This window comes from Coregonus lavaretus, assembly GCF_964263955.1.
Source record: "Coregonus lavaretus genome assembly, chromosome: 9".
Taxonomy (NCBI): domain Eukaryota; kingdom Metazoa; phylum Chordata; class Actinopteri; order Salmoniformes; family Salmonidae; genus Coregonus; species Coregonus lavaretus.
This window is the reverse complement of record NC_139996.1, coordinates 21,023,531-21,038,421: the sequence shown is the minus strand read 5'-3', so window position 1 is coordinate 21,038,421 and position 14,891 is coordinate 21,023,531. Positions and strand designations below refer to the sequence as shown.

General features: G+C 44.2%; 1 protein-coding gene across 1 annotated transcript; it reads left to right on the top strand.

Annotated features, from left to right (window-relative positions):
• The first annotated feature begins 911 nt into the window (after positions 1 to 911).
• On the top strand, positions 912 to 11,992 carry LOC311135247 (uncharacterized protein). The gene is made up of 5 exons (XM_084169188.1): positions 912 to 1,141; positions 2,030 to 2,159; positions 2,268 to 2,441; positions 4,141 to 4,311; positions 8,658 to 11,992. The coding sequence occupies exons 1-5, from the start codon at positions 989 to 991 to the stop codon at positions 9,206 to 9,208; spliced, it is 1,179 nt and encodes a 392-aa protein (XP_084025314.1). The 5' UTR covers positions 912 to 988; the 3' UTR covers positions 9,209 to 11,992.
• Positions 11,993 to 14,891: the final 2,899 nt, after the last annotated feature.

Genomic DNA, 14,891 nt, shown 5'->3' with positions numbered 1-14,891 from the left:
GTGTGGTTCTGGGATTTTTGCTCACCGTTCTTGTGATCATTTTGACCCCACGGGGTGAGATCTTGCGTGGAGCCCCAGATCGAGGGAGATTATCAGTGGTCTTGTATGTCTTCCATTTCCTAATAATTGCTCCCACAGTTGATTTCTTCAAACCAAGCTGCTTACCTATTGCAGATTCAGTCTTCCCAGCCTGGTGCAGGTCTACAATTTTGTTTCTGGTGTCCTTTGACAGCTCTTTGGTCTTGGCCATAGTGGAGTTTGGAGTGTGACTGTTTGAGGTTGTGGACAGGCGTCTTTTATACTGATAACAAGTTCAAACAGGTGCCATTAATACAGGTAACGAGTGGAGGACAGAGGAGCCTCTTAAAGAAGAAGTTACAGGTCTGTGAGAGCCAGAAATCTTGCTTGTTTGTAGGTGACCAAATACTTATTTTCCACCATAATTTGCAAATAAATTCATTAAAAATCCTACAATGTGATTTTCTGGACAAAAAATTCTCAACTTGTCTGTCATAGTTGACTTGTACCTATGATGAAAATTACAGGCCTCTCTCATCTTTGTAAGTGGGAGAACTTGCACAATTGGTGGCTGACTAAATACTTTTTTCCCCCACTGTATATGTATTATTTTTGCAAACTTTTCTAAAAACATGTTTTTACTTTTTCATTATGGGGTATTGTGTGTAGATGGGTGAGAAAATAAATATATTTAATTAATTTTGAATTCAGGCTGTAACACAACAAAATGTGGAATAAGTCAAGGGATATGAATACTTTCTGAAGGCACTGTGTGCCTTGTAGATACCATTACAGAGTGACAAAGCATTGGTGAGTGTGTTGTTTATCTACAGTGCAGGGCTACACAGGCATTTAACGTTTCAAAGGTTACAAGGAAATGGGGCTGGGAAAGCTGTTGTCGCTTAATCATTTGTTAACCTTCCTGAACATTCCACTTCCTCCAATTTGTTTTCGTCCAGTAAATGCAAAAATGGTCATGGACGCTAGCAAACTACACTGGGGACATCAAGAATACAATCTTGGAGAGTTTGCTGAAAAATTCAAGGACTCCTTTCCTAAGATCATCAATGTAACGGAGGGCTTTCTTGGACAACAGGAACTGGACAGTATCAGCTCAAGCACAGTGAGTGTGATTTATTTCCTTTGATACTTAGTGATATTATCAACTGCCTGAAGCTATTTTAGCACAGTGGTTCGGGGTTCAAATAATTAATGTCTCTAATTACTTGATCTTTCTAAAAATGGACTGTATTGTAATACTGTACTGTAGGTTTGTAAACTTTGCAAAGACCTGTCTTTTATCGACCGAATCAGTCTTTTTCAAGTGTTCTGATTTGCAATGCCTTTTCTTATAAGAGTATATGAAAGAATCTCTCCACTCACTCAGTCACATATTTTGTATTTGTATTTGTATTTATTATGGATCCCCATTAGCTGCTGCCAAGGCAGCAGCTACTCTTCCTGGGGTCCGGCAAAATTAAGGCAGTTATAACATTTAAAAACATTACAATACATTCATTACATAATTCACAACACACTAAGTGTGTCCTCTCAGGCCCATACTCCACTACCACATATCTACAACACAACATCCATGTGTACGTGTGTGTATAGTGCGTATGTTATCATGTTTGTGTATGCATGTGTCTGTGCCTATGTTTGTGTTGCTTCACAGTCCCTGCTGTTCCATAAGGTTTATTTTTATCTGTTTTTTAAAATCTGATTCTACTGCTTTCATCAGTTAACTGATGTGGAATAGAGTTCCATGTAGTCATGACTCTGTGTAGTACTGTGCGCCTCCCGTAGTCTGTTCTGGACTTGGGGACTGTGAAGAGACCTCTGGTGGCATGTCTTGTGGGGTATGCATGGGTGTCTGAGCTGTGTGCTAGTCGTTTAAACAGACAGCTCGGTGCTTTCAACATGTCACGTATTAATACCACTTGAAATGTTGTGCAGCTCTTATGTAGTTCATGTTTATGTTTTTACCACCTCCCACCCCAACGTTCCAAAGAACATCCTGGTCCACTCCCTGCTCTGCCAGCAGAGAGCAGTGTTTGAGAGTAAACATGGGAAGGTCCTGTCCATACCTGTCACCATCTCCACTATAGGGTTCTACATAATCAGAAATGATAGACGAGAAGGTGAGTTGCACAGTTAAGTGAGGTGAATCTACAACCTCTTACCGACCACTCTGAGGATGATAGCTTAGGCACCATTCCAAACTGGGTCTTTTTGGCATTTACTCATAGGAACACCAATCAGTCTTCAGGCTATTTTGGAGTCCAACCCACTGCCAGTCATCATCCAACCACTAACGCCACTCGTCCTGCCGTGGATGTCAGGAGGCCATAGGCTGGACACACTGACAATCACACGCACCTATGAGGAGCAGCTCTTACTGGGCTTTCCTTTCAGCAGCAAAGGTATTCGTGGCTTGCATTATTTTTAAAGAAATCTGATATATCATTAGTTGAAACCTGTTCTGAATGTTACAGCAGGTCATTTGTATGGTGACCTCAAATATGTATATGTTTGTCATATACAGTGGGGGAAAAAAGTATTTAATCAGCCACCAATTGTGCAAGTTCTCCCACTTAAAAAGATGAGAGAGGCCTGTAATTTTCATCATAGGTACACGTCAACTATGACAGACAAATTGAGATTATTTTTTCCAGAAAATCACATTGTAGGATTTTTAATGAATTTATTTGCAAATGGTGGAAAATAAGTATTTTGTCACCTACAAACAAGCAAGATTTCTGGCTCTCACAGACCTGTAACTTCTTCTTTAAGAGGCTCCTCTGTCCTCCACTCGTTACCTGTATTAATGGAACCTGTTTGAACTTGTTATCAGTATAAAAGACACCTGTCCACAACCTCAAACAGTCACACTCCAAACTCCACTATGGCCAAGACCAAAGAGCTGTCAAAGGACACCAGAAACAAAATTGTAGACCTGCACCAGGCTGGGAAGACTGAATCTGCAATAGGTAAGCAGCTTGGTTTGAAGAAATCAACTGTGGGAGCAATTATTAGGAAATCGAAGATATACAAGACCACTGATAATCTCCCTCGATCTGGGGCTCCACGCAAGATGTCACCCCGTGGGGTCAAAATGATCACAAGAACGGTGAGCAAAAATCCCAGAACCACACGGGGGGACCTAGTGAATGACCTGCAGAGAGCTGGGACCAAAGTAACAAAGCCTACCATCAGTAACACACTACGCCACCAGGGACTCAAATCCTACAGTGCCAGACGTCCCCCTGCTTAAGCCAGTACATGTCCAGGCCCGTCTGAAGTTTGCTAGAGTGCATTTGGATGATCCAGAAGAGGATTGGGAGAATGTCATATGGTCAGATGAAACCAAAATAGAACTTTTTGGTAAAAACTCAACTCGTCGTGTTTGGAGGACAAAGAATGCTGAGTTGCATCCAAAGAACACCATACCTACTGTGAAGCATGGAGGTGGAAACATCATGCTTTGGGGCTGTTTTTCTGCAAAGGGACTAGGACGACTGATCCGTGTAAAAGAAAGAATGAATGGGGCCATGTATCGTGAGATTTTGAGTGAAAATAGGAGATCTGCATGGAGGAATGGGCCAAAATACCAGCAACAGTGTGTGAAAACCTTGTGAAGACTTACAGAAAACGTTTGACCTGTGTCATTGCCAACAAAGGGTATATAACAAAGTATTGAGAAACTTTTGTTATTGACCAAATACTTATTTTCCACCATAATTTGCAAATAAATTCATTAATTTTTTTTCTCATTTTGTCTGTCATAGTTGACGTGTACCTATGATGAAAATTACAGTCCTCTCTCATCTTTTTAAGTGGGAGAACTTGCACAATTGGTGGCTGACTAAATACTTTTTTTCCCCACTGTATATGCATGATATTTTCAGGTGGTTGTAATAGTCTTCTCAGAAAGGCTACTCCTCTCTTTACCCCATTCTTGGCTAAATACTTTTTTTCCCCACTGTAGCCTTTTACCACAAATAGTGAGAACTTTGCATTTGAAAATATGTAACCTATACATCTATTCTGTTTAGCATGGAGTTCAAGAGAATGCAGATTTAGTCTCCGAGAACGTATTAATTATGTGTTGTTGTTATTCAGGAATCCTCTCCAGACACACTCCTCTGGTGCTGCCCATGTATATGAAGGAGGTGCGTATTGCACTGGCAGAGGGGTTGGAGGGACTCGATCAGGGCCAGTTTGAGGACGCCTGTGCAACATTGGGGGGGCAGATCGATGAGCTGGGCCACACAAACCTTTTCATCTTTCAAGGTACACAGCAGCCCTCTGCATGAAAAAAGTATTGTTACATTACACCTCCCTTTGGTGAGTGATGATGAACGGTATGGTGGGTGACAGATTAGTAAGTGTGGATCAGCAATAGCATCACTACACCACACTACAGAAGACCCAGAGGAGTCCCACAGGGATTTGTACTCGGTCCTCTTTAATTTTGTTCTGATTTCCCATATAATGTACACTGGCACCGCGACTAGCTCTTAGGAAACTTTGCAGTATTTTGTTTTTTTATGTTTTATTTTGTACATTATTAGCTCAGAAAGTGTTTTGCATCATTACATACAGCCGGGAAAAACTATTGGATATCAGAGCGGCGGTAACTCACCAGCATTACGACCAGGAATACGACTTTCCCGAAGCAGATCCTTTGTTTGCTCTCCCCAGGGCAACTGAACTGATTCCAGCGGCTGACCCAAAACATCGCCGGCGGAGGAGAGGCACTTGGAGCGGCCTGCTGGTCCGACTTAGGAGGCGCGCACACCACCCAGTATTCTACTCGCTAATGTTCAATCTTTGGTTAACAAAGTCGACAAACTAAGGGCAAGGATTTCTTTCCAGAGAGACATCAAGGCCTGTAACATACTCTGTTTCACGGAAACATGGCTCTCTTGGGATATTCTGTCGAAATCGGTCCAGCCAGATGGGTTCTCAGTTCATCGCGCAGACAGGAATGAATATCTCTCCGGGAAGCAGAAGGGCGGATGTGTGTGTTTCATGATTAACGACTCGTGGTGTAATTATAGTAACATAGAGGAACTCGAGTCCTTCTGTTCACCCGACTTAGAATATCTCACAATCAAATGCCGACCGTATTATCTCCCAAGAGAATTATCTTCGGTTATAGTCACGGCCATGTATATCCCCCCTCAAGCCAATACCACGACGGCCCTCAAAGAACTTCACTGGACCTTATGCAAACTGGAAACCACATATCCTGAGGCTGCATTTATTGTAGCCGGTGATTTTAACAAAGCAAATTTGAGGACTAGGCTGCCGAAGTTCTATCAACATATCGACTGTTGTACTCGCGCTGCTAAAATCCTCGACCATTGCTATTCAAACTTCCGGGATGGTTATAAGGCTCTCCCCTGCCCTCCTTTTGGCAAATCTGACCACGACTCCATTTTGCTTCTCCCTTCCTATAGGTAGAAACTCAAACAGGAAGTACCCGTGCTAAGGACTATTCAACGCTGGTCTGACCAATCGGAATCCACGCTTCAAGATTGTTTTGATCACGCGGACTGGGATATGTTCCGGGTAGCTTCCGAAAATAATTTAGACATATTCACTGAAACGGTGACTGAGTTTATCAGGAAGTGTATAGGTGATGTTGTGCCCACTGTGACTATTAAAACCTACCCTAACCAGAAACCGTGGATAGACGGCAGCATTCGCGCAAATCTGAAAGCGCGAACCACCGCATTCAACCATGGCAAGGTGACTGGGAATATGGCAGAATACAAACAGTGTAGCTACTCACTCCGCAAGGCAATTAAACTGGCAAAACATCAGTATAGAGACAAAGTGGAGTCGCAATTCAACGGCTCAGACACAAGACGTATGTGGCAGGGTCTACAGACAATCACGGACTACAAAAAGAAAACCAGCCACGTCGCCGACACCGACGTCTCGCTTCCAGACAAGCTAAACACCTTCTTCGCCCGCTTTGAGGATAACACAGTGCCACTGACGAGGCCCACTACCAAGGACTGTGGCCTCTCCATGGCCGACGTGATTAAGACATTTAAGCACGTTAATCCCCGCAAGGCTGCCGGCCCAGACGGCATCCCTAGCCGCGTCCTCAGAGCATGCGCAGACCAGCTGGCTGGTGTGTTCATGGACATTTTCAATCTCTCCCTTTCCCAGTCTGCTGTTCCCACATGCTTCAAGATGGCCACCATTGTTCCTGTACCCAAGAAAGCAAAGGTAACTGAACTAAATGACTATCGCCCTGTAGCACTCACCTCTGTCATCATGAAGTGCTTTGAGAGACAAGTCAAGGATCATATCACCTCTACCTTACCTGTCACCCTAGACCCACTTCAATTTGCTTACCGCCCCAATAGATCCACGGACGATGCAATTGCCATCACACTGCACACTGCCCTATCCCATCTGGACAAGAGGAATACCTATGTAAGAATGCTGTTCATTGACTATAGCTCAGCATTCAACACCATAGTACCCTCCAAGCTCATCATTAAGCTCGAGACCCTGGGTCTGAACCCCGCCCTGTGCAACTGGGTCCTGGACTTCCTGACGGGCCGCCCCCAGGTGGTGAAGGTAGGAAACAACATCTCCACTTCACTGATCCTCAACACAAGGGTGCGTGCTCAGCCCCCTCCTGTACTCCCTGTTCACCCATGACTGCGTGGCCAAGCACGCCTCCAACTCAATCATCAAGTTTGCAGACGACACAACAGTAGTAGGCTTGATTACCAACAATGACGAGACCGCCTACAGGGAGGAGGTGAGGGCTCTGGGAGTGTGGTGCCAGGAAAATAACCTCTCACTCAACATCAACAAAACAAAGGAGATGATCGTGGACTTCAGGAAACAGCAGAGGGTGCACCCCCCTATCCACATCGACGGGACCGCAGTGGAGAAGGTGGAAAGCTTCAAGTTCCTTGGCGTACACATCACCGACAAACTGAAATGGTCCACCCACGCAGACAGTGTGGTGAAGAAGGCGCAACAGAGCCTCTTCAACCTCAGGAGGCTGAAGAAATGTTGCTTATCACCTAAAAACCCTCACAAACGTTTACAGATGCACAATTGAGAGCATCCTGTCGGGCTGGATCACCGCCTGGTACGGCAACTGCACCGCCCACAACCGCAGGGCTCTCCAGAGGGTGGTGCGGTCTGCCGAACGCATTACCGGGGGCAAACTACCCGCCCTCCAAGACACATACAGCACCCGATGTCACAGGAAGGCCAAAAAGATCATCAAGGACATCAACCACCCGAGCCACTGCCTGTTCACCCTGCTATCATCCAGAAGGTGAGATCAGTACAGGTGCATCAAAGCTGGGACCGAGAGAATGAAAAACAGCTTCTATCTCAAGGCCATCAGACTGTTAAATAGCCATCACTAGCACATTAGAGGCTGCTGCTGCCTATTGAAATCACTGGCCACTTTAAGAAATGGAACACTAGTCACTTTAATAATGTTTACATATCTTACACTACTCATCCCATATGTATATACTGCATTCTATTCTATAATATTGTCCATATACAGCTGTGGAAAAAATTGAGAGACCACTGCAAATTATTCTTAAATCAGCATCTCTACATGTATGACAGCCATTCCATTCCAGTGTCTGTTGAATTCCAACACAGGCACGCCTCATTCTACTGAATTAGGTACTGATTAGGTGATCACCTGAACCAAATCTTATTTAACGAGGAAAAGTATAAAAACCACTGCTGTGGTCATCACTATCCTCTTGCAATAGGACCTGCTGGATGGCAAAAACAGTGCTAATAGTACCTCAAAAGTAATATTAATCAAAAAATAATTATTGACCATGCCAAAAGAGTTGAAAAGGAAAGTTTTAAGTGAGGAAAAGAAGGGTTCAATTCTGGCTTTACTGGCAGAGGGACACAGTGAGCGTCAGGTTGCTTCCATCCTTAAAATTTCAAAGACGGCGGTTCATAAGAACAAGGTCAAGCAGCAGACATTGGGGACAACAAAGCTACAGACCGGCAGAGGGCGAAAACGACTCTCTACTGACCGGGATGACCGCCAACTCATTTGAATGTCACTCAACAACCGTAGGATGACATCAAGTGACCTACAAAAAGAATGGCACACTTTTTTGTGTGTATTGGGTATATGTTGTGAAATTGTTAGATATTACTGCACTGTCGGAGCTAGAAGCGCAAGCATTTCGCTACACCCGCTATAACATCTGCTAAACACGTGTATGTGACAAATAACATTTGATTTGATTTGAATTTGAGGAGACTTCTATGCAGGTTTGGTGTGAGCGTGGCACAGTTGAAGAGGCAGGGACTAAACTGGTTTACTCCGTTTTAGAGAAATTGAGTTTGCCATATAGCCAACATACAGTATCAATGAAGCAAGAATTGATGCAGGATGCTGCATAGGAGTCTGTCTCCTTGAATTTGAGAAATCAGAAATGTAAAATGGACCAAGTACAAATCCCTGTGGGACTCCTGTAGTGTGCTATCAGAACATAAATTGTTTGTGACCTCACTAGTCTTTTTAGTGATATTACAGCACATAAATATCCTAATTGGCAATTGACAGATGTAAATGTTCAAAATAACTAAAACCTAGTTTGCCTCTGCAGATATCACCATTTTGAATAAGCAAGAGTTGATTGACAATGGTCACGAATACATGGAGGTGAAGCCAATCTACATGAGCCTGAAGAACCAGGGTGATGAAATCAACCTCTACCAGCACCTTGACTTTGAGACAACCAAGTCTCCTACTTTACAGAGAAAAGCAGCAAGACCCCCACCTCTACCCCCTAAACCACAAGATTTACAAATAGCTAGACACAAACTTCCACCCCTTCCTCCATCATTGGAGAACAATTCCCAGTCCTACTCTGGCGGCTCACGGCACCCACTCTTCTGCTCCTTAGCAGAGGTGCCCTCTAATCTACAGGACCTGAGTGTGGCACAGGTGTGCTCCTTCCTGCGACTGCTCAATTTGGGCCAGTACTGCCAGGCCTTTGAGAGGGAGCAGATTGACGGGGACCTGTTGTACACAGTTGAGCCCAGCATGATGAGCGAGACCCTGGGTATGGAGAGCCTGCACGTGGGCAAGCTTCTCCGCTTCCGAGAGGGCTGGAGGCCCTTACTTGGGTCGTCTGGAGCTGATCAGGTTGGGTAGTAACGGATTACCTGTAATGGGGATTATAATCAGATTATACTAATTTAATTTGCAATCTGGGATCCAAACAACACTAAAGCGGTCAACCTGACACTTTTTTGGGAACCAGGTGCATGAAAGTAAATAAAAGTGACATTTTGGACTCCTGTACTGGATGGTAAATTAATTACATATTTGATGTTAGGCTAAGTACCATTTACATTAGTAAAGCGTCATTCAAAATAAAGGCTACTTTTGGAGTAATTCCTGCTGGGAAGCAAACATTCATCCACACAGCATGATTAAAAGCATAGGTTTCAGGCTGATAGCCTTGTCCCGCTGTCACACCACAGGGCAGGTGGAGTCACTGAGTCATTGATATTTTCATTTTCACTTTCACTCATTTCATTTACCACAGCTACAGCAATAAGATGCAGAAATAAATACCTACATGAGCTCCAAGAAAATAAACATAACATACATTTTAGGGGCAACAAAAAGCATGCAAAAAAAAGATCTAATATGCACCACATGCCGAAAGTATGTTGACACCCCTTCAAATTAGTGGATTCGGCTATTCATCCACACCCATTGCTGACATGTGTGTAAAATTGAGTACACAGCCATGCAATCTCCATAGACAAACATTGGCAGTAGAATGGCCCGTACTGAATAGCGCAGTGACTTTCAACGTGGCCCCGTTATAGGATGCCACCTTTCCAACAAGTCAGTTCGTCAAATTTCTGCCCTGCTAGATCTGCCTCGGTCAACTGTAAGTGCTGTGAAGTCGAAACGTCTAGGAGCAACAACAGCTCAGCCGCGAAGTGGTAGGCCACACAAGCTCACAGAATGGGACCACAGAGTGCTGAAGCATATAAAAATTGTCTGTCCTCGGTTGCAACACTTACTACTTAGTTCCAAACTGCCTCTGGAAGCAACATCAGCACAATAACTGTTTGTTGGGAGCTTCATGAAATGGGTTTCCATGGCCGAGCAGCCACACACAAGCCTAAAATCACCTTGCGCAATGCCAAGCATCGGCTGGAGTGGTGTAAAGCTCGCCGCCATTGGACTCTGGAACAGTGGAAATGCGTTCTCTGGAGTGATGAATCACGCTTCACCATCTGTCAGTCCGACGGACAAATCTGGGTTTGGGGGATACCAGGAGAACGCTACCTGCCCGAATGCATAGTGCCAACTTAAAAGTTTGGTGGAGGAGGAATAATGGTCTGGGGCTGTTTTTCATGGTTCGGGCTAGGCCCCTTAGTTCCAAAGAATGGGAAATCTTACAGCATACAATAACATTCTAGATGATTCTGTGGTTCCAACTTTGTGGCAACAGTTTGGGGAAGGCCCTTTCCTGTTTCAGCATGACAATGACCCTGTGCACAAAGCAAGGTCCATACAGAAATGGTTTGTCGAGATCGGTGTGGAAGAACTTGACTGGCCTGCACAGAGCCCTGACCTCAACCCCATAGAACACCTTTGGGATGAATTGGAACGCCGACTGCGATCCAAGCCTAATCGGCCCACATCAGTGCCCGACCTCACTAATGCTCTTGTGGCTGAATGGAAGCAAGTCCCCACAGCAATGTTCCAACATCTAGTGGAAAGCCTTCCCAGAAGAGTGGAAGCTGTTATAGCAGCAAAGGGAGGACCAACTCCATATTAATGCCCATGATTTTGGAATGAGATGTTCGACAAGCAGGTATCCACATACTTTTGGCCATGTAGTGTATTTGCAAAAATATATACCTCAGACAGATACCTCGGGAGCTGAAGGTAGATGGACTGAAAAGGTGGGAACTTGGGAGAACTTTTTCAGTATGAACATGAAACTTCAATAACAATCAAGACTCATTACGCCCCCTTCCCTGGTAAGAAGCAGTTGGAGTCTGCAGTGCTGCACTGCCTGTCTCTGCTGGACCTGGCCCTGCAGAAGACCTGGCCCTCCACTGCATTCTCCCGAGTGGCGCAGTGGTCTAAGGCACTGCATCGCAGTGCTAGCTGTGCCACTAGAGATCCTGGTTCAAATCCAGGCTCTGTCGTAGCTGTCCGTGACCGGGAGACCCATGGGGCGGCGCACAATTGGCCGGCAGGGATGTAGCTCAGTTGGTAGAGCATGGCGTTTGCAACGGCAGGGTTGTGGGTTCGATTCCTACGGGGGGCTAGTATGAAAAATAAAAAATTAATGTATGCACTCACTAACTGTAAGTCGCTCTGGATAAGAGCGTCTGCTAAATGACTAAAATGTAAATGTAAAATGTCATTGGTGATTGATATTTTACTTTTAAAAACAATAACACAGTGCAAAAGATGATAAGACAGCAAATTATTTCTGAGGACAGAGAGGATGGCCTCAGTAAACAAGGGTTCTTTCAACAGTTTGGGGAAAATATAATTTCAGAGCACTACACAGTTCAAAACCTTATAGAATGCTTCACTATAGGGCAGGGGTACTCAACTCTTACCCTACGAGGTCCGGAGCCTGCTGGTTTTCTGTTCTACCTGATAATTGATTCCACACCTGGTGTCCCAGATCTAAATCAGTCCCTGATTAGAGAGGAACAATTCAAATATGCAGTGGAACTGGCTTCGAGGTCACGTTGAGTTTAAGGGCTATAGGGTATGTCACAAATTGTGTATTCATTGGTGTATGAATCAGCTGATGCAAACAAATGTCCCCTTTGGGGATTAATAAAGTAGGCTACTATCTTATCTGAGCTGTTTTCCATAGATGTCTGAAAGTCAACAAATACTGTAAAGGTGCAAATGACCTGAAATAAAAAGTCCTCCATGATGTCATCCAGAAGCCTCTTGCTTTAACCTGTATAACACCTGCTCCGGGATTAGTGACCCAGTCACCTTGACAATCTTCTCTCAGGATCCGGAGCCCTGCAGAGAGACATATGGCCATGATGCAGCATTTTATTTTAAATTCCTGAAACTGTTCTGTAATGGGCAACACAGTATATATAAACAGGATCATGAAACTTCCAGAGATGTCCATACACAGCTCTCAAACCTTGTCCAAAACGACTTTGCTTCTTTTCAACTCTAGCACCTTGGAGCTATACTGCACAAGCGCCGCATTGGCCTCTCCATCTGTTGGCGGTGCGGCAAAAGCGACACCGCTTCCCATTCATTTTCAATGGAAGGAAAGCGGTGGGAAGCAGAGTGGGCGGGGGACTGTTGGGCGGCTCGAACGTGGCGTGGGAGGCGTGAAAAAGTTCAGCATTTTCCAAGTTTATGCAAATCACCAGCGCCGACCGCTGTGCAATGACCAATTATATAGAGTGGTTCCCATGACGAATTTGATGCTAGTTGGGAACACCAGCCGGTGGGGGATTAAAAAAGATGGAGTGTGTACTGTACGTTCATGGTGGCGATGCGAGAGCGAGAGAGCGCTGAACTTTTCGAACAGGTTAGCCAAGAACAAGATAAGAAAATTGAGAGATAGGCGTTGATGCCAGAGTCCCCTGGTGCGAATCAGGAGTACGGTGGAAGTAACTTTAGACAAATATTCGACTGGAGAGCCACGTAAATGGCGTCCCTTGAGAAAGCAAGAGCAAGATGTATTTCAGGAGAAGTGCAGTATTATCATAAGGAGACGGAGGAGGAAGGGAGGTAAAAAGAGAAGCAGAGGAGGTCTAAGAGAGAGAGGGAGGAAGATTGTGAGCTTGAGTCGGTTAAAAATGGCGGGGAAAAGGGAGAAGGTTTGTTAAAGAAGAATGGTAGAAAATGTAAGCAGAGTTATCTGAAGACAGGAGGAGAAATGGATGTGAATGAGCGTGAAGTATCGGAGGTGGTAGGTGAGGTGAAGTACTCGGAGCCCGAGGCTTGCACCGAGGGTCAGGATAAAGATGAGTCTGTGACAGTAGGAGTGAAGTTTTTGGAAAAAGTGGACCCTTTCCTTTTGGCTGATCCATTTGTGGTTTCAGGGTGGGTGAAAAAAAGAGTTGGGTATAGTGGAATCGGTGAGGGTAACCAGAAGTGGTTTAGTGATAATTGTTTGTGTTTCTGCTGGCCAGAGGGAGAATGCGCTCGGGGTTAAACAAATGGGGGCAAGAAATGTGAATTGTTTTGCTCTCAAGAAAAGGGCGCCATTGAAAGGAGTGATTACTGGGGTAGCAGTAAATGTAAATGTAAAAGTTGACCAACTGAAGGGGAAGATTCCCGGTGTTTGTGATGCTCGTCGTTTGGTACGACGCAAACAGGGTGGCGAGAGTGGGGAAACATAAGAGTCATTGTCTGTTCTTTTGAGTTTTGAAGTTGAGTCTTTGCCCGACAAAGTGAAGTTAGGATATATAAGTTATCCTGTATGAGCTTATGTGCCGAATACATTACGGTGTTACAGGTGTCAAACTTATGGGCATGTGGCAGCAGTGTGTAGGAGGGAGGTTCCAAGGTGTGAGAAGTCTGCAGAAGGGCATGAGAAAAGGAATGTGTAGCATTGGGGAAAGTAGTGGTATGTGCTAATTGTAGGGGTGCCCATGGGGCTGGGGATCAGAAATGTCCCATGCGAGAGAGGCAGGTTGAGGTTTCCAGGGTAAGAGTAGTGCAGAAGTTGTTATATGCTGAGGCAGTGAAGAAAGTAGAGGAAGATGGGTCAAGGGGGAGAGTAGTAGATCTGTACCAGTACAGAGGGATAGGCCAACAAGTGATATAAAGTACCAGTCAAAAGTTTGGACACACCTACTCATTCAAGGGTTTTTCTTTATTTGTACTATTTTCTACATCGTAGAATAATAGTGAAGACATCAAAACTATGAAATCACACATATGGAATCATGTAGTAACCAAAAAAGTGTTAAACAAATCAAAATATATTTTATATTTGAGATTCTTCAAATTTCCACCCTTTGCCTTGATGACAGCTTTGCACACTCTTGGCATTCTCTCAACCAGCTTCACCTGGAATGCTTTTCCAACAAATCTCAAATGTATTGTGATTGAAAGCACCATAAATCCAGAGAATGCCAGACTTTGACAAAGTTTGATGACAACATTTTCCCACGAAGGACTGCCACTCAATTTCAATTGAGCACAGCACAACAAGGTGAGTCCAAATATGTATTGTATGCTGCTGCATAAATTATGTAATATGCCAGAGAGATGTGTATACTGTAGCTAAGAAAGTAATACTAAGTGTAGCTAGCTACTGTAGCTACGTTAGCAGCTCGTTTGAGTTAGCCTGCATTGTAGCTAGTTAGCTAATAATACATCGTTTTTTTCTCACATTTTCGAAATGTATTTACTTACTTGAATAGGTTCTCCCAGCTGTATAAAAGCCCCTTATATATATTAATTTAGAATCCTCTAAATGTAATTAGATCTACAAGGACATTATATTGATCTGCCAGTATTTTCTTATTTATTATGATATACAGTATCTCTTTTTTGTTTTTACAAAATACTAAATTAGTCTTTACTAGCGGAGCTTCTTTTGCCATCAGTTTGGCTCATACAAAAAGTGTGCACCTGTAATCGTGTTCCGTTTAGATCCAGGCTTCGCGTGCACTGAAATTGTCACAACTCTGTCTTGTCTCGAGCTACCGAGAAGTTGGGCTTCTGTAGGCCTACATTTTTATTCTGAGGAAAGGAGAGGGACACAACATGTTTAGAACGTACGGTAGTAGTGTTAGTAAGTAGCCATGGGTCTGCATGACAATTATTTGAGTCAATTAGCGTAACCAAACCTCTG

What these genes read in the sequence shown, in the direction of transcription:
- LOC311135247 (XM_084169188.1), top strand. Translation starts at nt 989, where the DNA reads ATGGTCATGGACGCTAGCAAACTACACTGGGGACATCAAGAATACAAT. An exon ending in CAGAAATGATAGACGAGAAG is followed by an intron (nt 2,160 to 2,267) that starts GTGAGTTGCACA and finishes ATTTACTCATAG; the next exon opens with GAACACCAATCAGTCTTCAG. An exon ending in AAACCTTTTCATCTTTCAAG is followed by an intron (nt 4,312 to 8,657) that starts GTACACAGCAGC and finishes TTGCCTCTGCAG; the next exon opens with ATATCACCATTTTGAATAAG.